The sequence below is a fragment of the Oryctolagus cuniculus genome, chromosome 10 (genome assembly GCF_051225735.1).
Source record: "Oryctolagus cuniculus isolate XC-2025 breed Fujian yellow rabbit chromosome 10, ASM5122573v1, whole genome shotgun sequence".
Classification (NCBI taxonomy): Eukaryota; Metazoa; Chordata; class Mammalia; order Lagomorpha; family Leporidae; genus Oryctolagus; species Oryctolagus cuniculus.
Genome location: NC_142876.1, coordinates 86,688,075 through 86,714,057, shown reverse-complemented (window position 1 = coordinate 86,714,057; position 25,983 = coordinate 86,688,075). Strand labels below are relative to the sequence as shown.

At 44.1% G+C, this 25,983-nt stretch overlaps 1 protein-coding gene across 3 annotated transcripts in view; it reads right to left on the bottom strand.

Moving 5' to 3' along the window:
- PRICKLE2 (prickle planar cell polarity protein 2) overlaps positions 1–25,983 on the bottom strand; it is a 368,819-nt gene that overhangs the window by 214,455 nt on the left and 128,381 nt on the right. Inside the window, exon 1 of one of the 3 annotated variants that reach the window (XM_089305987.1) lies at positions 15,858–16,032. The exons of the other annotated variants lie outside the window; for them this stretch is intronic. Within the exon in view, the coding sequence (XP_089162113.1) occupies positions 15,858–15,964 (107 nt within the window). The 5' untranslated portion in view covers positions 15,965–16,032. Of the gene's footprint in view, positions 1–15,857; positions 16,033–25,983 lie in introns of those variants that run through there. 3 annotated transcript variants of the gene reach the window in all.

Here is a 25,983-nt window from a genome sequence, read left to right as displayed (position 1 = left end):
GCATAAGGTCTACATCCTCCAGAACTAGAGGGCGCTCTCACCCCACGGGCCCTTGGCCATCCCGCTGGTCACCTCTCTCCTGCCCCTTTGCTACAAATTTTTGCTGAGGTTATACCAGGTAGCGAGTGAGTGTGGTGGCTCCCCAGTCTGCAGGCCACAGAGGATTATCAGGCCCTGACTGGGTGGCCGGTGGAAAGGGGATGACTCTGGCTGGTACACATCCAGACTTGACAAACCCTTCTCTTTACAAACAATACCACTCCCACCGCTGCCTTTGGAAGATGCTGTGCTATTGTAACTATAATTTACTTTAAAATACATCTGCATCATCATTATAATATCATGTATGTGCTAGTCAGATTAGCCCTAATTTTAGGGACTGTCAGCTAACATGCTCCGAAGAATACAGAGATTCAGTGAGGTCCATTACCACCACACTGGAAAGAGCCACATAGGCACACTTCTCTTAGCCTAGCTTAGTCAACAACCAGCAGTTGTTAATTATGATCAAAGATGCCAAAAACAGGTTTTCATTGATGAAACAAATGACTGGTTAATTAGCATGATGAATGTTAGAAGATCTTGCTGGCAAGAAGTATTTAGGATGTGCAAAGTGGCTAAAGGAGTCTTGAGACACTTGCCATCAGAAAAGAAAAAGAACACACAAGGGCCAGTACCCCCTCTCCCGCTCCTTACGACAACACCCGTGACTTAATCCCCAGTGCTAGGTCTTGCCCTTGGATTAGGAGGTTTTCTGATGGAAGGGACCTGATTGGAGGAGACAGAGCCTGCCTCTGTGAGCTTGCAGGCTTGGCCTTGAATGAACCTCCCTCACAGGGTGTGGCTGGCGCATCTCTAACACTGCTTCTCAACCTTGGCTGCACCGTGAGCATAGCACGAATAGCTTTTAATAAATAGCCACGCCTCATGCGGCCAGGAAAAAAAAATGTGGGAGTGTCTAGGGGTGGCACTGGTCTCAATCTTTTTAAAGCTACCTGTGATGATCCCAGCGTGGAGCCATGCAAGAGCCTCAGTAGTCTATGGGATGGCAAGCTGAGACTGCATCAGGCTTGTAGAGTGGGTTTATGAGCTGTTTTGAGCCTGCTCTGCTAATGAATATTCATTGAGTCGATGTCTGTACATGTGGGAGAATTTGGTCTGAGGCCTGCTTTCATTAAAATTGGAGCAAGGTTATAGAAGAATAGCTAACACCCAACAACTCTAACTTCTTTTAGCAGCTTCTCAGAGCATCTCAAAAGGATCAAATCAGTTCCCATCAGTTCACAATGAGGAACCTACTCACCTCCCTTACAGCCCCTCTCCCAAAACAGTCTACCTCTCGCTGTTCCCCTAACTTGTCCCTTACATCAACTAGGGTTGGGGGTGAGGCAGACAAGGCCTATTCTGCTGTAACAGAGCCCTTTGACAAGCTGCAGGTAGCCCCAACTTCTGAACCTAGAATGTAGGGGTTACTTCTGTTCTTTCTACCTTGGATCTTGGCCAAAAATCTAGAAAAACAGGGGATAACTAGCACCAGGATACTAACACCATTCTATCAGAAATACATAAACAAGCGGGCACATGCATGTATAAAATTAGAGGCCAAAGTCAATTATTTAGGGAAACGCCATGGCGCATTGAAATTTAATGTTAAGACTAAAAGCATGATGAGAAAGGACCAAGTACTGGCCCTTGTCTACTCTCGTCAGTCCCTTGATAAACACTAGACAGCTGAACACAAGGTTAATCTCCACACTAAGCGAACCTCCTTACCCTGGGAAGTCACCCCTGGGATTCCCACTTCAGTATAATAACAGGCATCTATCCAGAAGAGGGAAATAAACAGGCAGTTACAAGCAGGCCAGGCTACTTGGATAGCACAGGAGGGTAAGAAGCAGTGAGAGGCGCCTTCTCATCTCGCATGTCACTCTCACCAGCGGAAAGCGTGCCCTGTGTTCTTCTCCCGCTCACAATGTGCTGGCTGAGTTCTCTCCGCAGAGACCGTAGTAGACAAGAACACTGCATGAGCTGGAAGCACAGGGAAGACTTTCATCTTCGCCTTTTCGAAAGAAAACAATACAATGACTGTGAGGGACTGAACTGTGTTTCCTCCAAATTCATGCGTTGAAGCCCTCTCGATGTGAGACTATTCGGAAATAGAGGGCACAGAAGAAAGAAGTGGGGCCATAAAGGTGGGGGCTTAATCTGATAGGAATGCTGTCTTACAGGGGCGGGGAACCTTATTTCTGCCAAGGGCCATGTGGACATTTATAACATCATTCCTGCCCAAGACATAAAAAATTATCTACTTAAAAATGAGCCTGCTGTAGATTTATTGAATTTCGAGTCCTGCTTGTGGCTGCCGTGGAAGGGCCAGACCAACTGATTTTATGGGCCTTATATGGCCCTCAGGCAAGACATGCCCTAGCCTGCAAGATGAGGTGACACCAGAGAGCTCGCTCTCTCTCCTCTCTCTCTCCTCTCTCTCCTCTCTCTTTCCTCTCTCTTTCCTCTCCCTCTCCTCTCCTCCCGCCATGTGCATGGACACAGGAAAGGCCATGTCAGGACACAGTGGCAGGCTATCTATGAACCAGGAAGACAGCACTCCCTAGAAACCAGTCCCTCTGGCACCTTGATCTTGGACTTCTGGTCTCTAAAACTATGAAAAAAAAATAGCGTTCTGATCACGAAGTCACCCAGACTATTGTATTCTGTTAAGGCAGCGCAGGCCAACTCCTGTGATGATGTGAAAAGTGTTTTCCCAGGAATAAAGAGTAAGGTGCTCTATGTTTGATGAAGCGAGGTTCTAGTAACTACAGCATGAAGGCTTTTTCTCCATCCAAGTTGGGCAGAAAGTCAGAATGAAAGCTGCCAAAGGAAAAAAGCAAGCTCCTACTACGTGCCACTGAGAGATGAGCTGTGACTGGATGGTCCAAACTGATCTGCTCTTCATGCTGCCCATTCAGGACTCAGAGAGCAAACGGAGTTCAGGCCAAGGCACGTAGCACAGTTTTAAGCATCAAAAAACCAAAAACCTGGAGATAAAAGCTTCCAACTGGTTGTAGAATTGCCAGTTTCCTCCATCTTTTTTTTTTTCCTGCACTGGAGCAAGTGAGCATTACAGTGTCTGTGAAAGAACTGTTGATCTGTACATGTTTGGGTTGGAAAAGGGAGCTCGGGGGGAAACAATGCCTGAACATTTCAAAGCCGAGTCTTCACGTGAGCACTAATTCAGAGTGAGCTGTTTTTGACTCTTGCAGTCAGTGCAGCAGTATCTGAATTCCTGAAGCTCAGTTAACAGCTCAACAGGCTTCACTAAACACAAGCTACGTTTTTCCTTCTCTTAAACAAAACCATCACAGCGGTTAATAACTATGCTAGGTCACAACATATAAAGCATCTGAAATATTTTTAACATACTCTTTAAATAGAACTCCTACATTGCGAACATAATATCCTGGTTCAATACAAGTTTTAATACTGTTTTTCTTCAATTTACCTGCACTGGGTCACCAATGTGAGCCCCCAGCAGTCTATCATTGTATTGCTGAGTTCTCTAATTCTGACAACAATTGGCTGTACACAGTCCCAAATTACCCTTCTTTCCAGTTGTCAAGGCCCAGTGTTCAAATAGCTACCAGTACATCTGGTGTGGAAAAACACCCATACTCTGTGTGTAAGGATAGCAAAAAGGAACGACGCAGCACTGCTTGCTTCTTTAGTTCTCTGTGCACATGACAACTTCAGCCAGCAAGTCTACAGCAGCTCTGGGAGTTGTGGGCACAGGAAGTGAGGGAGCTTTTGTTTTCTCTCACTACTAACTCATATTATATCCACATCAACACATTATCTCCCATTAAGAGCAAAAAGATTTCTCCAGATATTCTTTTGCAGACAAAAGACCAAAGTACACCTGTTACTGCATAATTTATACATCAAAGATGTTTCTCTGGCTCTAATGTTTGTCTGTTATAACCTTTTATACTATCCCTTAGCCCAGACCTTTAACCTGTTCTAGGATATTGCTTCCATATGCTAATTTATGTTTCCTGTTTTTAGAGCATTTTGTGTGTCTGTCTGATTTAAGACAACACAGAAATGCCTTAAGAGCAGACGATCAAACAAAACTTTCATATACCTATAGCACAGTATGTTACAATGCTATAGAATGGTAGTGGGTCTCAGAAAAGAAAAGAAAAACAAATCAATGTATTCCATTTATAGTGTGGGCTTAAGTGGTATACATGAGGAAAAATGGTAAGCACTATCAGCATTCGTGGGGTTTTGCCCGCCCCAAATCCATAATTCCACTTTGCAAGAAAAAGTATTCCACTTTTCATTTAGGAACATCCCATCCAGTATTCTCCCAAGAGGTAACAGGCCAACAGGAGTAGGCAAGTTTGACCCTACTATTCCCGAAGGCTCCAAGGGTTGCCACCCTGTCCCAAACCTCACTAATAACAGCCTTCAACCTCCTTCAAAAGTTAAAGACAAACTTTTGCTCCTAGCAAGTCCATGCGATTCAGCCTCAGTCCTATTGCTGAGAACGTTAGGAACACATAGGGTACTACGACTTGAACATGTCCCCTCCTGAATTCAGCATTGAAACTTCACGGCCAAGGTGACAGAATTAAGAGGTGAGACCTTTGACAGGTGACAAGGTCTGGAGGGCTCCTCCCTCATGAGTGGAACTAAAGCTCTTAGGAAAGAGGCTCCGTGCATTGCTCCATTCACATCCTCCCCACCCCAGGACGACACTGCATTCATTTCCTCAAGAAGATACTACAAAAACACATCCTGGGAGCCGAGAACAGCCCTATGTAGACAAGAGAAACCACTAGTGCCTGGATCTTGGACCTCCAGCCTCCATAACTATAAGAAATAAGTTTCTGTTACTTACAACTCCCCCAGTCTCATATGTCCATCACAGCAGGACAAAAAGACCAATACCCAGAGGTTGCCAAGCTGGTAAGAGAAAACCAAGAGCTGTTAGGGTCAAATTCTGCCTGAGAATGATGCCAATTGAGAGGACGGCCAAGCCCAAAGGCTAGAGAAAAACCTAAGCTCTGATTTTGTTAGCTGAGCCCTTAGATCTAGTTGTGCCTGAAGTTAATATACCACTTGCTTTTGCTGGCAAGAAATGTCCTTTTCTTGGTTTAAGCAAGCTTAAGTTGTATTCTTTCACTTCCAATTCAAAATCCCAACCAATAACAGCTCCTGCCTCACAGTAGTTTGGCCTGCGTAACAATGTAGGAAGTCAACTACTTACTGGGAAAGGAGGAAGGGTAATCAGGCAACTCTGGAACTGGAGAGCATGGGTTCAAATATTTAGCACCACTGGGTATCTTTGGGCACAGCTCAATTTTACAGTTTCACTGTTCTTAACTATAAAAGATATAAAAATATTTATCCCTTAAGTATAAAATACATATAAAAATATTTATCCCTTGGGCCATTTTTGTAAAGTAAATTAGAAACAGTAGGTGAAATTTGGCTACTGTGTGTGCCAGCCATTTCTGGATTTCATTTGATGGTTTAGAAATAGCTCCTAATACCCCTTCTCTTTTCCATTCTTTTTTTTTTTAAGATTTATTTGAAAGACAGAGTTGGGAGAGAAAGATAGAGGAAGCAAGAGACACACACACACACACACACACACACAGATCTTCCATTCATTGGTTCACTCCCCAAATGGCCACAACAGTTGGGGCTGGTCTAGGCCAAAGCCAGGAGTCAGAAATTCCATCTGGGTCACTCACGCAGGGAGCAGGGGTCCAAGTACCTGGCCCATTCTCTGCTGCCTTCCAGTCACATTAGCAGGGACCAGGATGGGAACCAGAGCAACTGGGACTTGAACCGGTACTCTGATATGGGATGCCAGCATCACTTAACTTGCCATGCCACAACACCGTCCCCGTCCCCATTCTAACTAAATCACAAATTTCAAACTAGAAAAACAAGAAAAAGGTTCCCAAAATATGGTACAGCAAACCCCTAAAACCCTTCCAGGAGGTCTGTGAAGTAAAAAATATTTTCATAACCTCATTAAGATTTCCTAGGTCATTTTACTTTCATTCTGTAATGAATATACACTGAAGTCCTCCAGAGGTTAAATGAGTTGTAATACCATAATAAATTGAATACAGAAGCAGATATAATTATCCTTCTGTCTTATATCAAACTAGACATTATAATTTTGAAAAATAATGCTGCTGTTCATACTAATTTTCTGTTGTTTAAGAAAATATGATATGCATGTTAATAAGCAAAAACTATCTTATCCTTTTTAAAAATATTTAATTGCTTATTTTTAACCCACTTGAATGAATGAATGAATGAATGAAACAAGGACAAAGAGATCTTCCACCTGCTGGTTCACTCCCCAAACTCCTGCAACAGCCAGGGCTGGGCCAGGCTGAAGCCAGGAACCCAGATTTGCATCCAGATCTCCAACATGGGTGGTAAGGCCCAAATACGTGGGCCATCATCTGCAGCCTCCCAGGAAACATTAGCAGAAAGCTGCATTGGAAGTGGAGTAGCCATGACTAGAAGTGACACTCCAATGTGGGATGCAGGCATCTGTCGCTCCCCGTCTTCATGGAGGAACGACACAGGACCCTGCGCTGTTCTTCTGTCTGCTTGGCCCTCCCCGGGTTTGCTGCTGGTCCTTCCCGGGTTGGCTACCGTCCCTTCCACCTCCGTGGAAGGGCGGTTCCCCCTGCCACATTCCCCACTTCCGCGGGGGAGCGGCACACCGCCGGCCGGCTCTCTCGGGGGCTGCACAGGTGTTCCCCTTAGATGTTCCTGGTGCATGCCGTCTCTCTCCTCCTTTATAGTCCTCCTCCGCCAATCCCAACTCGGCTGCCCACACGCCGAGTACGCTGCTCTCCTCCAATCAGGAGCAGGATCAGCTCCTGGAGGTCATCATTCAAGTTGGCAAGAGGCAGCTGAGTAAAAGCTGTTTTCTTCTCTCCCAGCGCCATATTGTGGGAGAGCAGATGCACAGAATAAGTTTTAATTCCAGTAACTTAGTCTAGTCCGAGTTGCTCCCCACAGGCATCCCAAGTGGTAATTTAACCTGCTGAAATGCAAACTCCTACCCCCAAATACCTTATTCTTATATACAAAATTACTAAGTGACCAAGTTATAAATTCTCTCTTAAACTGTTCACGATAGCTACTGACAGATAAAACCCACATAACCAAAAGGTCTTTTAAGAGAACCACAGGGACCTGAGAGCAAAAGCTTTGAGAACCCATGAAATTTAAAAGCATGGATTTTGAAGGCAGGCAGGTTCAAATTGAGCCACTCCTACTCACTCAGGGAAATTTTATATCTTTATTTGCCTTAGTTTCCTGATCTGTACAAAGGGCATAATTATGGTACCTATCTCCTAAGGTGGTTATAAGGATTAAATAAGTTAATAGATGTGTAGGGCATGGTTCAATTCCAGCATAGACTGAATGTTCAATCAATCTTAGCTGCTAACATTATAACTCAAACACAGCATGAAAAAAAAAACTAATTATATAGAGTACTACAATATGCACACTGTTTTTGCTGTAACAATTTCGTTCAGCAGATTATTTCTGAATACTTACTATCAATAAAATCTGTGTGTTCAAGGATGAAAAGAATGAGACTGTGCCCCCAGGGAACTCATACTAACAGGAAAAAGAAATCATTTTTTAGCTCTTACTTTGTACCTTTACTGTTATACTCAATCCACTGAGGTAGGTCCTATAGAGCTCTGGATTCTCCAGATACAGGAACTGGAACTGACACGGATGTGATCATTAGGCCAAGACTATACAGTGAGCAAATGAGTCACTAACAAGTGCAATCCACACGTGCCAAACCACGAAGCCCTTGCTCCTCACCAGTAACCCTGAAGAATCACTGAGGGGATGGCTGAACGCTGAAAAATGCTGAATCAAAGATTAGCTTCAGAGGAAAATGGACACAGGCTCTCAAAATCAGGACAGCACCTCTATGGTTCTCCTCCTACCACCAAGGCTATAGGGACATGAAGAATCTAACCGCCCATTATGGAGGACACAACACCACTTTAAATGTGAGAAGCAGGCCCAGTTGTCTCGTCCTCCAGAAAAGAGCAAGATTAACACAGCACATCTCACAGGGGCTCGTGCAGGCAGGGCAATGTGTGCTTTCCAGCAATGCCTCTGAAAGCAAAAGCCCTTCCTAGACAACGACAGAGACGAACCACCAAGTCAGACATGGAAAGGGCACACACAACCCAGAGCCCAAACTGTAAGCTGTTCCTCTGACTGCACGGTCTATCAGAGCAAATGAAATATGCCCCCCAGGGCCTGAATTATAGCTAAAGGCAGCCAAAAATATGGCCTTTAGGAAGAGAAACAATAAAGCATCTATTATTTTTAGCAATTTCTCATCATTTGTCTTGGGAGGGTGCTTTTTTTTTTCTTTTTACCTCTTTTTTCTCAAAAGATTCATTTTCAGATTAGTCATAGAGGGCTGGCAAAACGCTGGGGAGCTGGAGGAACTTCGGTGCCTTATTCTGGGGCAATGCTCCAAAGCTTTTCAGGGATAATGAAGCCGTCCCAGCCCAGAAAGCTGTGTGAGGCAAAGCAGGAAGCAGAGACCGGGGGGACTGAACTTTGTCAATTCCCTGACCTTCGAATAGATGTTCTCTGCTCTGCAGGGAGCAGTATCCCCAGGAAGGGTGGAAAATTTGAGATACACTAAGTTCTTCTGAAGCATAAATGAACACGAAAATATAAAAAGATCTTTTAAAAAAGGAAAATAAAAATTTGTATTAAGATGTTTTAGTAGATTAAAGCAGTAGAAAAAGAAATCTTCATCAAAGTGGCAAAGCATTTTAGGCTACATTGTGGTATTGTGGATGTTAAAAAGAGTCCCTTCTCCATACATAGGTGCTATGGCAAAACAGAATAGCAGTTCTTTAAAATATTAAACATAGGATTACCATAGGGCCCAGCAACAGTATATAGTACTAATAGTAACAAGATATGTCCACAAGAATTAAAAGCTGAGATACAAAGAGTTGTTTGTACATGTGATTCAGGCAGGTGGGTAGCTAATAGAGAGGAGCTGAGGTCTGACAGCTCAAGCCAACCTATGTGTAGGCATGGCCTGTGGCACGGCAGCTTCAGCTGGCCCATGCAGAAGCCCTGGATGGCTGGTGCAGCAGTCAGAGCCAACCCCAAATGACAACCTGCCTTGTCCACATGACAGCCCAGCGTGCATGACCCAAACCTCCTTTATGTGAGCTGCTCAAACCCACCTTCCCTGCACCACCAAGCTTTCTCCCATGTTCTGTGTAGCAGACACTGCAAATTCTGCAATGTGGCACACTCAGAATCAGCACGAGCTGGAAATATCCAATATGACTGCAGGCTGAGTCCCCGTGACAACAGTTAGGCCATTATAGCATCATTACAGTAAAATTACCATGGCCGATAGTCCCATTCCCATGATGTAACTAACACTGCGACACTTCCAAGGTTTACAAAAGATGGCATAGAATGGGCGGGTGGTATTCAAGCCCCACCCCAAACTCCATTCCCTTTAAATATTCAACTAAGCCCTGATGCAGACACACCCACTATGTCTCCCAGCAGTATAAAAGGATGGTCCAAACCTTGTTGGAGAATTTTCTTTGTGCGTTTTGTTATATTCTCTCTCCTTTCTCATTCTCTTGAGCTTGGCCACACTTATTTTTGTGTGTGTGTACTTTTCCTTTGCTTTAAATAAATCCTACTTTCCCATATGCCTTTATATCTCTCCCTTGAATTCCCTCTTGTAGCAGAAACAGGAACCTGGACAGACTAGCCAGGAACTATTCGTACAACACACCCATGTTCATAGTAGTATTATTTATAATCGACACGAGGAAGTAACCCAAGTCTATATCAGTGGATAAATGGGCAAACAAAACACACCACCCCCACACACACTCAGGAATATTGTTCAGACTTAAAAAGGGGGCAAATTTAGATGTATGCTACAACACAAATTAATCTTGAAAATACTACGCTAAGTGAAAAAAGGAGTCCATTCATATGCAGTTATCAAGACAGGTTATACACAGACTAGTCAAGTTCACGGACACAGAAAGTAGATGGGTGGCTTCCAGGGACAACTGGAGAGGAGAAGGAAGAGTTAGTGTTCCATGAGGAAGAGTCCGTTTGGGAAGAAATAAAAAGGTCTGGAGACTGAGAGCTGTACAGCAACAAAAACATACTTAATGCCACTGACTTATACAGCAGCTAAAAATAGTTAACATGGTAAATGTGGTTATGGATATTTTACCACAATGAAGAAAAGGACACTGCAGAAAACAAACTCAATCCTCTCTCTCTCTTTCCTTCCCCTGCAAATTCTGCAGTATGACACAGGAGATCCTCCCACCAAGAGACAGCGACTTTCCCAACCCCTGTATCCAGGTTGACTCTGGGACTGCTTTGATCCACAGAACATGCTGGAAGTGACATTTTGGGATGTGGGAGCTTCTGCTTTCACTCTGAGAACATAGGGACCATGCAAAGAAACTCAGACTTTGGCTAAATAGGCCGTATGGAGAGAATGGCCCTGGCAGGATGAGAGGCATGGGCAGAGAAAGGCTACATGAGGAAAACCAAGACATGCCAGCCAAGAGTCAGCACCAGGAATCCTGTCTTACAAGCGCGTCATCTTGGATTTCCCAGTATCAACTAAGCTGCCCTAACCAACATCTCACAGAGCAGAATCGAGTCATTGCAGCTGAACCCTTCCCAAACTCCTGATCCTATCACTGGTACGCAAAGCCCCAGTCCTTGTAAGCTACTGCATTTGGGGGAGGTTTATTCCATAGCAAGAGAGAACTGATACAATCATGCAAACATATGCCATACACTTCTGAGAATTTCTTTTCATCTTAGTCAACTTATACAGCTATCTATAACATTCATCCATTCATTCACAACTATTGACTGAGTACTCACATGGGCATTTGAGCTCTATCATAGAGTGAAATGAAGATCCCTGCCCTGAGGGAGCTCACAGTTGAAAAGGAGAAGATGACAGCGAATAAATGCAATTAATAATACATCAGATAGTATGTTAGAAAGTCAAGTGCAATGAGAGAGGAAACAGAAAAGAACTGGCAATCTGCATCCATGCGGGAGGAACATAAGCACATCTTCTTATGGGCTGTATAAACTCCTTCCTGTGAAGAGATGATTCATCTTTTTTAGCCCATGATTTTTTGTTATCTGACCTTTTCTGATGATGCCTTAGTTTTAATTATATGTAATCACTATGCTAATGGAAATAAATATAGACAACTCAGTTCATTATTTTGATTACAGAAAAAAATTATATGTTCTCTCATACTGCTACTATTATGTTAAAGAAACTTCATCTGCAAGGCAAAACCTTGGGGAAAGATCTGAAGATCCAAAAATTTCAGAATTACCATCACAAATCTCAAAAGGCATCTGGGGATTCTCCATACCTTTTATGCTAAAGGGATACACAGCATGGGTAGTGTGGAAGAACACAAATTGCTCCGAAAAGGACTTTTACCGCCCCTACTCCATGAGTTATATACAAATTTATGGTTCAGAACACAAACTTTGGTGTTAGACATACCTTGGTTCAAGTGCAAATTCCACCATTTATAACCTGACTGAAGTTCTTCATAAGCCTCAGTTTACTGGTTTGATAAATGGGGATAATGACACTATGCTTCACAGAATTGAGGATTAAATAAGATCATATTACAGATCATAAAACTTTAAACCAATGGACACAAAATGATAAGCGTAAGATAAAGATGGTATTTTAAGGCATAAAAAGTACAGAAAAAGATCAATGGTCAACACTTGAGTTTCTACCCATGGAACTGCTCATTATCAGACATTTCACAAGTGTCTACACATGTTATGAGGCACATGAAGCTCAAGAAGCTCTGGAACTGGATTTCACTTTCAAAGAAAGCTCAGGCTTATAGGTGTCCCCACTACCCATCAAATCTCATTATTTTTATTTTTTAAACATCTATTTATTTGAGGCACAGAGAGATAAAAAGTGTATGCACAAGAATAAGCATGCATGCTCCCATTCACTGGTTCACTCCCCAAAGTCCCACAACAGCTTCCAGCAGGGGTGGAAAACAGAAGTCAGGATCTCAATTCCCATTGCCCACTTGGGTAGCCAGAATCCAATTACTGGAGTTGCCAGTACTGCCTCCCAGGGTCTGCATTAACAGGAAGCTGCAGTGAGGAGCTAGAGCCAGGAACGGAACTGAGGACCTCCAATGTGGGATAGAGGCAGCTTAAATGTCTGCCCGCCAAACTCTGTTCTGAAACTAGATTTAAGTGATCTACGACCATGCATGACCTCTGTATAGGCTCAAATCAATGAAGGTTAAGATGGAAGCCAGGGTCGATAGAAGACATGACTCTCTACCATATATCTGAGTATTTAAGGCCCCCACAAATCTTCCTTCCTACCTGGATTTACCCTGAGATTTAACTGGAAGAGTGCCTCTTGGCATGTTGAAAGTATTAGCAACTTCATGGTGAACACAGGAGATTTTAGACTGCTTTCAGGGAAAACAGGTGTGTTCTGTGGCATCTAAATTCCTCCCTATATTTGAGTAGTCCTGCCTTTTAAGTGGAGGATGGAGCTTTTTTCACTCCAGAGAAGATGGGAAGTCAAAACCCTCAATGATTATTCCAGTGTCTGGAGCATGGGCAGAAAACATGGCACGAATCTGTCAATCTAGAATGTGAGTCTAATGACACAAGAGATCAGGGATAGCGTGGCAAGAGTCTTTCAGATGGCCACAACATTGGCTTCCAAGGCCAAGGGGGCTGAGGTGATGTCCAGGTCAAAAAACCAAGGTATGTTAACTGAGGTCTCCACCAATCGTGCAATGGAGTCAAGTGCATGTGGATCCATTTTTGGGCATAATCCTGATGTCTGACTACAAAGAGTGCTTTCATCTGTCTGTGCTAAAGCCTGGTTCCCCAGCCTTGCCAGAGATTCAGAGAGCCTCACAACATCCTTGGAATAATTATCTCCCTCATTAAATCAGCCCACGTTCAGGACTGGGCTGTTGCTTGCAACAAACAATCCTGACTGTTAACAAAAAATCTTAAAACACCTACCACTGAGTAAATGCTGGTCTTGTGCCAGGCACAGGCTCAGTATCTAATGATAGGATTTGAATTAATTCTCATGCCCAAACTGCAAAGAAATCATTATTGCCTCTTTATCTGACATGATGAAATTTTAGGTGTTAGACTTTGCTTTCAGGCTGCTCAAGTACCAAAACATATTCTGTTACCTACTAGACCATATTCGAACTCCTACACCCTGTGATCTAGAACATCAATTCAAGAAATTATATTGAGTACCCATTATATGTCAAGCACTGCTCTAGGCACTGAGGATAGAACAGTGATCCAAAAAAGCAAAAATACCTACCCTAACAGAGTTTACATTCTAGCTACTATATTCTTGATCTGTGTGTGTGTGTGTGTGCATGTACGCTACTTGGTTTTCTTAAATGATCTCATGGCCCATTTCCAACCCAAGTATAACTCCACAACTCTACTCCAGTAGAAAGAACCTAGAACAGTGATGGCATACTTGAAAGGTCTTCAAAAAGTTCACAGAAAACATGTATTATAAAAAAAACTAAGCATACATTTCAAAAACCTTTTGGACCAAAATACACTGAGCTTTTTAATTCAGTCTTCCCACAGACTTTGTAGTAGCCCTGTAAGTTGTGGCATACATGCAGTCACTCATATCAGAATCCTTCTGAACACAGCTCTGTGAGCTGGCACTACTGAATAAATCAAATCTGCCACAAGAGACGGATTCCATTTGCCATCTGATTTAAATTTCTATGGCTGATAACAAAAGACCACAAACACAGCAGCTAGAACATTCATTCATCATCTCATGGTCCTGTAAGTCCCAAGTCCAAGGGGCTTGGCTGGGCTTTCTGCTTAGGGTCTCACAAGACTGAACGCAAGTGTTGCCAGACTGGCCTCTTATCTCCAGCCTCTGGGGAAGAATCTGCTTCCAAGCTTTGAGGTTGTTGGCAGAATCTACTTCTTCACAGACGGTAAGTCAAGTCCCTGCTTTCCTGCTGCTTGTCGGTCAGGGGTCACTCAGTCCTTGCAGGCCAGTTTCATGTGCTTACATGGAACTGTCTACAAAGCCAGCAATAGTAGGTCAAATTCTTCTTGTGCTTCAACACCTTCTGACTCTCCCTTCTCCTGCCAGGCAGGGAAAACCCTTTGCTGGTGACTTTTTTCCTTATGTGATTGGATCTGGCTAACCTGGGCACATTCCCTCGTATGTCTTGCTCCGTAACGTAACATAATCATGGAACCCACAGTACAGCTTAGATCATGGAAGCCACCTCACAGCTGTGCCGACCACACCACCCTTAGGCCCGAGTCTAGGTCTAGGATAGAGCACAAATTTTTAAATAGTTTGGATGCAGCCAGTCCTACTAAGTTGGGTTTCACAAATTTTCTCAAAAGTAGAGCTACTCTTAAGGTGACATGCAGGCAATGACTTCAATGAGCAGGGTCCAGAGTTGTGGCATAGTGGGTAAAGCTGCCGCCTTCAACACTGGCATCTCATACAGGTGCTGGTTCGAGCCCCAGCTGTTTCACATCCAAGCTAGCTCCCTGCTATTGGCCTTAGAAAAACAGTGTAAGCGGGCCAAAGTGCCTGGGTCCCTGTAACACATGTGGGAGAGGAGACCTGTATGAAGCTCCTGGTGCCTGGTTTCAGCCTGATCCAGCCCTGGCTGTTGAAGCCAACTGGGGAGTGAACCATTGGATGAAAATCTCTCTCTCTCGCTCTCTCCTTCTACCCCTCCCTCCCTCTCTCTCTCTAATTCTGACTTTCAAATAAATTAAAAAAAAAAAAACTTTAAAAAAAAAGGGACATGAGCAAAGACGTCACAGGGAGGAGTGGAGGAAGGGCACGCCAGGCAGAAGGAACCGCAAATGAGCGAACTCAGCAAAGGTGTTTGAGGAAGAGGATGGAGACCAGGTGTCTGAGACAGAGCTAGCAAGAGGTGGGGCCAGCTGGAGCTCCAAATCAAAAAGGCCCTAATAGGGACTTGCAGGTCAAGGTGAGGACTTAGACTTTCACTCAGAAACACAGGAGGCTCCGTGTGGTTGTGTGCCAAATCACAACCGACAGCCTGTGCCGGCCCCCCTGTTGAAAAGACATAGTCAACAAGCAAGACCACTTGTGGGACTATTGTGATCATCCCGGGAGAGCAATGACAGTGGCTCAGATCGGGCAGAGCAGCGGGCTGATTCTGGATCCATTTTGAAGGTGAAGCTGACAGGCTGAGAGAAAGACAAGCAGAAGAATGAAAAAGACTTTGGAGTCCCTAACACCTGTTTTTCATTCCAGCATTAGATTTTGCAAACTTTGGATCTTTGCAAAAACCATTGATACCTCCTGTTATGTGGTTTACTGGGTGGTGAAATAAAAAGTGGCATTTACCTATCCCTCCTGAGGTTTATGTGAGCATTCAACTGGGTCGTGTGTTTTAGAATCTTGCAGGGCTCAAAACCTGTCGGTTTTTCTTTCCTAGTTGCTCTACAGCACAGGACTGGGATTAAATGCCAGGCTCCACCCCTTCTTTTGGGAGCCCCCCTTCTCTGTTTCCTAGCCTGACTCTTAGGAATATATGGAAAATGCAACATGGGTTAGAGTTATGCACAGGGAGAGGAAGCAGACAGCCAGAGTCTGTCATATCCTACAATGGAACCAGGGCATTAAATAAGAGAGAAGCTAAACAAAAGATTCCAAAGAGGAGACATACCTTAAACGTTTGTGGCCGATGGGCATAAATATGGGGATTAAAAAGTGTATTCTCAGGGCCGGCGCAGTGATGCAGTGGGTTAAAGCCCTGGCCTGAAGCACCGGCATCCCACATGGGCGCCGATTCTAATCCCAGCTGCTCCTCTTCTGATCCAGCTCTCTGCTGTGGCCTGGGAAGGCAGTGGAGGATGGTTCAAGTGCTTGTGCCCCTGCACCCACTTGGGAGACCTGGAAGAAGCTCCTGGCTCCTGGCTTCGGATCAGTGCAGCTCTGGCCGTTGCGGCCATCTGGGAAGTGAACCAGCAGATGGAAGACCTCTCTCTCTCTCTACCTCTCTCTGTAACTCTGTCTTTCAAAAAAAAAAAAAAAAAGTGTATTCTCCTAGGGATACACCCATCTGGCGGTGGGAGTAGGTACACAGCGTAGAGCAGCCATTCAATAAATGTTTATTAAATGAAAATATTTAAAAAATACTTAAACCTGCATGGGGCTTTGAGAGGAGACTTTATCAAAGACTTCCCAGGTTGCGACAGAATGACTCCCACTAATGCAGCAGAGCCGTGTTAAGAACTCAGGCACCTGTTACTTCTGTGGCAGAAGGTTATGGTCTTTATTATCATCCTTTCCTTACCACTTAATTAGCTGTGCCATCTTGAGCAATTAACCTGAGCCACATTTGCATCATCTGCATTTCCTTGTGCAGATGGGCCAGGTTAACGATATACGCAAAAAGCTAAATAACAGCGGCCAGTTCCTAGTAAGTAGCTGATAAACAGGTAACTGTTATTATCACTAACACTGCTATCAATAAAAAGGGCTTCTGGGTGTGGAATCCAGAACTCTCATTTGGAATCTAGTTTGGATACACATCTCTATTTTTAAATCCTCTCTCTCCCTTTCCCCCCGACAGAGGAAGCATCAAATTTAGTGCACAGATCCAAGAAAAAAACTTGAGACAATTTTGGAGAAGGACATTTAATAACACTGCAGCCCTCATGGCTGACTTCTTTCCTTCTTTGTTAATTTCTTTTCTCTGCCTTCCCACCGCCACCCAACAAGCAGGCTCTCCGTTGATCTGAGTCACATGGTTTCTAGCGATATACCTGGAGCTTTGCAGATGCCTTCTCTCAAACCCATGCAGACACATGGCATCAGCAGACTCCCCTCACTTGCCAGGAAGAGAGCTGACATTTACATTCTCACGGCTCCAGGCAGCAGTGACCATGCAGGTGCATTTCCAAGGAAAAAGGTGTTGGTCTTCAGAAATAAGTATTAGACAAGTGGAAATTTCCAGGGGAGAATTAACTATTTTAACTCACTGTGTACAGTTTTCCTTCTTCTTCCATTTTTTTTTTTTTTTTTTTTTTTTGTCTTTCTCCATTATTTCCCAGCTTGGTTGCCCAGAGAGCTGCAACTGACTAACAGGGTTCTTAAGGACCAGCCAGGAGAGAGGAGGGGCAACAAAAGCACAGGTAAATGGATGATTAGCAAGGTCCATGGTCAGACTGGTGACCATTTTTGGAGGGAAAATGCCACAATGTCTCGCTATAAAATACTGAGTATTACAGGTGATGGAGAGCAATGCTATTTACACTTTTGCACCTGTTCAACCTCCTACATCACTTCTGGAAAGCAGTTACCCTTAGGAACATGCTCCTTCCTAGTACTGATGGGAATCTCAAATTCCATCCAGTGGCCCCCCCCACCCACCCCAGCCCTCAACTGGGTACATGACCCCAATCAACTCATTTAGCTCTTTCATGCATACTGCAAATCTTAAGCAGAGAGGGACAAGCTGGACCAACAGACATCAGTCCCCACTCCCCTGGTCAATAGCTTTCGTTCTGCAGTGTTCGGCTTTTTCTGCTTTGCCTTGGATCTGTGAAGAACTCAACAGCCTTCTTTTTTTACTGAAGTTAGCAGGATCAGTTTCTGTTACATGCAATCAAAGAATCAAAAAATTCTATCAGCTCTAAGACTAGCCTTTGCAAGGACAGCATGCTAGTTCAGAAAAGCAATAAAACGTGTGTGTCAGTGGTTGCCAGGTATGAGCTATTATTTATTGTGGGTGAGAAATTATTTTCAAGACAACAGAAAAATTAGCATTTAGGCTATCTTCGGGTTAATAACGTCCATTCCTCGGCTCGTTCCTGGGGAAGAAGGGATGGGAGGGGGAGACAGAAGGGCACAGATGTCACTGATATACCAGGACTCTGGAGGGATTAATTAAGCGAGGTTAGTGGATTTTATCAGCATACAAGAAAGAAGACAGTGTGAAAGGAAAAGAGATTTATGCCAAAATTATATGAATTTGCAAGAGTAGGATAATAGAGACATCTTATTCAGGGCTTGGGTTCTGAAACCAGGATAGAGGGCAAAAATAATGAAGCCTCAAGTAATGTCTAAGATCTCTTGTACCAATGAGGTACAATAAAGCTGATGACTCCTTACAAGGCTACATTAACAGAAGGGTAATACAATGACTACAAGATGCAGTGTATATGAGCACACATGCCAAGTCTAATTTTACATTATTGTTGATCACATCCAAGAGCCAGAATCTGAAACACATGGAGTCCTTGTGTCTAAGAGCGCACACTGCAAGGAGCAGACAGCTCCCTAACAGCGCACACACATCTCCTGTCTCTTACGTAACCCATATACAAACCTTCCGAACGAGATCACATAGAGTGTGTTAAGAGCTATTTTTATTTTGGGAAGTAAGTTGGGGGCCAAGCACTTAGTTAACCCAAGTTAAAAATAGATCTAATACAATGTCTGTGACCTCAGGAAGTCATTTAATTTTCTCCACGGGTCATGGCTGCAATTAGGTAAAAGCTGCCACTGGTATGAACAACCTTGAGATTTCATGAAGACTCCACAAGGTTAGACTTCCTCCAGGCCTTGAATACAAAGATATACAGAATATTCTAAGTTTCTTACATGGTTTTGCATCTTTGATTAAAAAAAAATAAAGGTAATTCTATGAAAAGATTTTGATAAAATGCTAAGAAAAAATTCTCAAATAAATGGAATTAAATAAAAATATTTAGAGGAAGAAATGCAATATAAAAATCCAAGTTCAAGGATGTGAATTCTTGGTCACAGAATTGTATAAACAACAACAACAAAAAAAACATTAGGCCTGCCTGCAAAGGACTTTAAAGATAATCTAATTTATTTTCACACTAAAACCCTAGTGGATGGTAGATACTCAAAAGTGTCTGCTGAGTGGATAAGTAATTTGATTTTTTAAAAATCAGGAAACAACAGTGATGGAAATAATTAATTCATGGTGACACTCAAATGGGGTGGGGCGCAGAGAGGAGAGCATAAGCGAAAGGGAAGTAAGAAGAAACATAAAACTAAATAGTAAAATTTCTCTTGATTGGAGAATATGAGCTAAGAAATGTAGGATAAATAACAGAACTGGAAAGAATCACCATTCTACAATCCCTAGTGTAATAATTGATTTAAGTAAGGATTATCTATGAATGCTACAACAATTGAGTGGAAGGATTTTGGAGCCCAAGATATTGATTCACACAGATTACTTACTAAGTGTAATAGGGAAAAGATCCTCTTCCATGGAGAGATCCCACAGACGTTCCCTTGATTGTGTGATCAAACTAAGCATCACCAATTACAGGACAGACAGACACCACGTACCTCCCAATGCGATGGAAAGGAAGTACACGGCATTACCCATACAATATTCTTGCCAAAAACCATTTACCCTGATTGTAATCATAAGGGAGCAATTAGATAAATCCAGAAGGTGGGTCATTTTACAAGACAACTAGCCTAGACTCTTGAAAAAATGTCAATATTACAAAAGAAAAAAGAAGGGGGGGGGTGTTCTAATTTATAGGAGACTACAATTTAACAACCACATATAGTATCTGAAACTTAAATGGATCCTGGAATTTTTTCTAAGATAAGAAAGGACATTTGTGAGAATACTAGGAAGACTTGCAACTGGATGCTGTATTAGGCATTACTGAATTAAGATTACATTTCTTGGTATGGTAATAGTACTGTGGAAATATAGGAGAATAACTTGGTTCATAACCTGTACATGCTAATGCTCTTAGGGCTAATGAGTCATAATGTCTGACAATTACTTTCTTCTTCTTCTTTTTTTTTTTTTTTTTTTTTTTTTTGACAGGCAGAGTGGACAGTGAGAGAGAGAGACAGAGAGAAAGGTCTTTCTTTTGCTGTTGGTTCACCCTCCAATGGCCACCGCTGCCGGCGCGCTGTAGCCTGCGCACAGCGCTGATCCAAAGCCAGGAGAAGAGCCAGGTACTTATCCTGGTCTCCCATGGGGTGCAGGGCCCAAGCACTTGGGCCATCCTCCACTGCACTCCCGGGCCACAGCAGAGAGCTGGCCTGGAAGAGGGGCAACCGGGACAGAATCCGGCGCCCCAACCGGGACTAGAATCCCGTGTGCCAGCGCCGCTAGGCAGAGGATTAGCCTAGTGAGCCGCGGTGCCGGCCCTGACAATTACTTTCAAACAACTGAGGCCTGAGAAAGTATGTACACAGAGAGAACAAGACAGCAACCTGTTCATGACTGCTGAATCGATCAGTATTCCTTGCAAAGCTCTTTCACTTAAGCAATTATGGCTTTTTTTTTTTTTTTTTTTTTTTTAAGGAATTATAAAGGAGGTGGGATAAGGGACCAAGTCTGGTGACGTCTTTAAATGAAGCAAGCAAACCATTGCCAATGTAGTGACTTACAGCTTGGTCTATCCCTTGGTTTCCTCTCAGGCTTGAATAAAAGATACTCCCATTAAGCCAGCTGTTAATAGTCGAGATCTCACAGAATTCTAAGCAGCTACATGTAAATTGCTTATAACCAAAATATATAAAGAACATATACAACTCCACAGTAAAAAAGACAAGTAATCCAATTTAAAAAGAGGCAAAAGGTAGTTCTTTGAAGAAGATGTACAAATGGTTACTGAGCATAGATGTTCAATAGCACCAGTTACTAGGGAAATGTCAATCAAAACCAAAGTGAGATCTTACTTCCCACCAAGTTGAAGGACTATCATCACAAGACAGATCATAGCAAAGGTTGATAAGGATATAGAGAAACTGGAGTCCTCATGCTCTGTGGACAAGTACAATGGCACAGCTACTATAGAAAGCAGCTGGGCAGTTCCTCAAAAGGTAAGGGCAGAGCTGCGACGTGAGCCAGCAATTCCACTCCTAGACAAATATCCAAGGGAAGTTGGAACATGTACCCACACAAGCTTGTACACCAGTATTCACGGCAACATTTGTTCATAATAACTAAGCAATGGACACAGTCCTACCTACAATGAAAATCATTTGTCTTAGCAACAAGAAATGACATACTAATACATGCTACAGCATGGATGCACCTTGAAAACATTACACAAGATGCACGAAGCCAGTCACTAGACTACAGACTGTACCATTCCACTTAAAGGAAATGACAGAATACACACACCTATGAAGACACAAAATAAACCCATGGCTACTGGGGATGTGGAAGAAGGGGGCAAGGAGAGTGACTGCAAAAAGGTATGGAATTTCTTTCTGGGGGTGATCCAAGCGTTCTAAAAACGGATTTAGGTCACAGTTCCACAGCTCCATGAATATGATAAAAAGAATAGAACTGTACACTTTAAATCCATGTACTGTATGCTATGTGAGTTATATCTCACATACAAATAATCATGACCACCCCCAAGAAGTGTTTGCCAGCAGCCTTCCCCCTCTTCTTTGATCTTCCCAGTGCAGAATTCCTTCCGTCTGCTCCATCTCGGAGATAGTCAGAGATAGTCCCTACTTCCCCGCCCAGACTCCTTACTGCAGGCCTCTGGCGGAATAAAGATAAGAAACAAGAAGCATAACTTGCATCGCTCCCAGCATGAGCTTGCACTAAGTCACTTGGAGTTTCTTCCTCCCACACTGGGAACATGAGCGTAAGGCGCTGACTGATCAGCCAGTACCACACTGTCCCCGAGCAGTGATCGCAAGCCCAGCATCAGGCTGCAAACTGCTCTCCGAGGCAGCTTGCCTCTCAAGCATCTGCTTTCTCAGACGAGCTGGGAGTTTCAAAATGAGGAAAGACGGCACCAGGGCTTTAAAGGGATCAAAAGTGATTTCTGCGCTGCAGAGGACAAAGCGGGAAAAGAGAGAAAGAGGAGGAGAGGGTGAGGCAGGCAGGAGAAAAGAGGTGTGTTCACGAGGCTAGCGAACTCAGGGGATATGAGAGCCTGGGCGGTACCCTGTCCTGTTCCTGGAAACAGTTCTTTGGCTTTCCAAGGGAAGTGTTCCTTCTCTGCGCTTCAGTCCACTTGGTTGGGATCAGGCCACATCTCAGGTCCAGAGGAGGCCGCATGACCTTGATGTAACCCAATCAGCACCCTCATTTCCTCAGCCACAGATACTGGGGCAGGGGTGGGCATAGGACCCCAGTGGGCCAATGAGTTTCGGATCCAGATTTTGAAAAAGAATCTGTGAAGATATTAGGTCAACAGTAGTAGGCAGCGCTCTAGCTACCTCAAGGGCAATACTTGCCTGAGGATGCAGACAAAATAGGGGTCTGATATAGAACCAAGGACCTAGAAGCCAAAACGCCAGCTTGAAGTACTGATTTAATATTCATCTCATGTTCCCCACCTCATTTCTTTTTTTGTCCGTAAGCCCATTAATGTTAGTATTTGCATCATGTTCCTTTCTTTTTATTTATCTGCAAGAGTTACAGAGACAAAGAAGAGACAGAGAGAGAGATCTTCCATTCAGCTGGTTCACCCACCAGATGGCCACAATAGCCAGGGCTGGCCCAGGCTGAAGCCAGGAGCTTCATTTGGGTCTCCTACATGGGTGGCTGGGACCCATACATTGGGGTCATCTTCTGCTGCTTTTCCCAGGCCATCAGCAGGGAGCTGGATCAGAAGTGGAGGGGCAGGGACTCGAACCAGCAGCCATATGGGATGCCAACATCATAGGCAGCAGTTTATAACCCGCTATGAACAATGCTGGCCCCTGAATCATGTCCCTTTCAATATAAAAAACTCTGCTTAACACGAAAGGCAAGGAGCAGAGTCCTACCAGTGATTCTCCAAATGGCCACCCAATGACAGCACAACACCATGTGTGGTGGTTCATTTTCTGTGTCCACCTGGCTAGGCCATGGTACTCAGACATTTGGTCAAACATGAATCAAAGTTTAAACTAGTAGTCTCGGGGTAAAGCAGATTATCTTCTGCCCTGTGGGTAGGCCTTACCCAGCTGAAGACCTTAACAATAAAAGGCTGACCTGGAATTTTGTCAACAGATAGCATTTAGAATCCAGTGACAACTCTTCCCTGGGGGTCCAACCTGGAGACTACTTTTACAGATTTTAGACTTTCCAGCCTCCATCACTGTATAAACCTACTCGTTAAAAAAAAAAAAAAAATTCTTTCTATTTAAAGGTATACACACATCCTACCAGTCCTCCTTCTCTGAGAACCTCACCAAGGCCCCATCAAATGGGCTTATGCCAGTAAGTTGGCTTTCAAAGTTTTAGGTGGGAAGAATACGGTATATGCTTTCCTTCACCCAACTTAACGTCCACCTTCAACAATAGTCATAACCACTGCACAAAAGGTTCTGTGTGATATCCGTTGCCCTCATCAGCTTAATCCACATCTAATATACTATCCCCATTTCACACATAACAAGAGGCTAAGTGACCTGCCCAACACCAAGATGCTGGTAATTAGGAGACCCAAGAATCTAATACAGGGATCCCCAAAAATGTCAACCATCATGTAAGGGCCCATTTTCTAAGAGGAACTCCCTGGGGATGTTCTTTTCTTTCTCAAAGAGTAGAGGCAGCAAAATGTGAAAGTTACAAGAAGCAAGATCTCACTCGTCCTCCTCATCGCCTCCCCCCAGCCTCCAGCATTCTGTCCCTGCTTGGACCCTGGCGTGACTAAAGCAAGCAATTGTGGGAGTGCTTATCTAGTGAGGCACTGAGTCACCCACGGCCACGGCCTCTGCTCCAGGAGAGCAATCCGGGCTCTGGTTTCTCAATAAGCGATCTGGCTCAGTGTCCCAAGTTAATAGACTCACACAGCCTCGCCACCCTTCCTGGGTCGGCACTTGACTTTCTACCAGGCGTCTGCCATCAAGTGCAGCTGGAGGGCCACAGGCTTTCCAAGAGGCTCCCCTCTGAGGTTTAAACAGAGGCCTTAGGGAAGCCTGTCTGGGCAGACTGACAGGCACGACTGTCCTAGCCCCCTTAGGACACCAGGAGCAACTGCTCCAAACCTCTGCCATGTACACCCCACCCCCACGAGAAACACCATACTGGGGGCTCAGAAAACCATGCCCTAAGGAACAGCAGATGCCTTGGTAGTCTGATTACACCTAAATTGAAGGTGTTTGGGAACTCCATTTATCTGCCTGAAGACCAAATGTTTCAGTAGGAATTCAACACTCAAGAATCTTTTCCTCTGATGCCTCATCAACTCACATCCCAGGAAACAAGACCCTCACAATCAACCCCTTGCCCAGAGAGACATGCACCACTTATCACCTATTCTCCAAGGGCTGCCACAGCTTTTAAAATATACTTTAATTTTATAAATGTTTTTTTTTTCTTTTTCTTTTTTTTTTTTTTTTTTTTTTTTGACAGGCAGAGTGGACAGTGAGAGAGAGAGACAGAGAGAAAGGTCTTCCTTTTGCCGTTGGTTCACCCTCCAATGGCCGCCGCGGCCGGCGCGCTGCGGCCGGCGCACCGCGCTGATCCGATGGCAGGAGCCAGGAGCCAGGTGCTTTTCCTGGTCTCCCATGGGGTGCAGGGCCCAAGCACCTGGGCCATCCTCCACTGCACTCCCTGGCCACAGCAGAGAGCTGGCCTGGAAGAGGGGCAACCGGGACAGAATCCGGCGCCCCAACCGGGACTAGAACCCGGTGTGCCGGAGCCGCTAGGCAGAGGATTAGCCTAGTGAGCCGCGGCGCCGGCCCTAATTTTATAAATGTTAAGTAACACATAATCATTGTACTAACTTATGAGGTACGATGTAAGACTTCAACACACGTACACAATGTTTGATGATTAGGTCAGGGTAATTAGCTCATGTATAACCTCAAACATTTATCATTTCTTTGTGTTAGGAACATTTAAAATCCTCTCTACTAGCTATTTTGAAATATATAATTAATTATGGTTAACCTTAGCTCTTCTACTATGCTACAGAACATTTATCTGCACAGCAAGGCAATCTTTGTTCACTATACATTTCCTTCCCTCACCCTCCTAAAATTCATCCTTTCCCCTAAGGTCTCAAGACCCTATTCTGGCCGGCACCGCGGCTCACTAGGCTAATCCTCTGCCTTGCGGCGCCGGCACACCAGGTTCTAGTCCCAGTCGGGGCGCCGGATTCTGTCCCGGTTGCCCCTCTTCCAGGCCAGCTCTCTGCTGTGGCCAGGGAGTGCAGTGGAGGATGGCCCAAGTGCTTGGGCCCTGCACCCCATGGGAGACCAGGAGAAGTACCTGGCTCCTGCCATCAGATCAACGCGGTGCGGCGGCCGCAGCGTGCCAGCCGCGGCGGCCATTGGAGGGTGAACCAACAGCAAAAGGAAGACCTTTCTCTCTGTCTCTCTCACTGTCCACTCTGCCTGTCAAGAAAAAAAAAAAGACCCTATTCTGGTCTGTAGCGCAGGAAGCCATATAAACTTCCATCATTTCAGTATCTTGGAAGACCCAATGTGTATGCACAGTCAATTTGTGTGCCTTTTCTCCTTTTAATCCATTCACTGTCACTTTATTCCAGACTCAAATGATTAAGCTTCCAGAAAGCAAAGGGAAAATTGAAAGTCCTCAACAGCCACTTTTAAAATTATTTACAGAGCATAGTTCTAACTGGTTCCCTGTTCCCTTTATTAACCTAAATTCTTTTGAAAATCAAGTTTTATATAATTACTATATATTACAACAAATTTTACTAACCACAAACAGAAAGTAACTTGTTACAAATAGGTCTCAACAACTTGCTTCATTGTCTGAGACACTCCTAGTGCCTAGTAGTAGCAGGACCTTCAAGACACTACTGGACACACAGATGACAGCAGCCTGGCCAACAATGGCTCCGAACCTG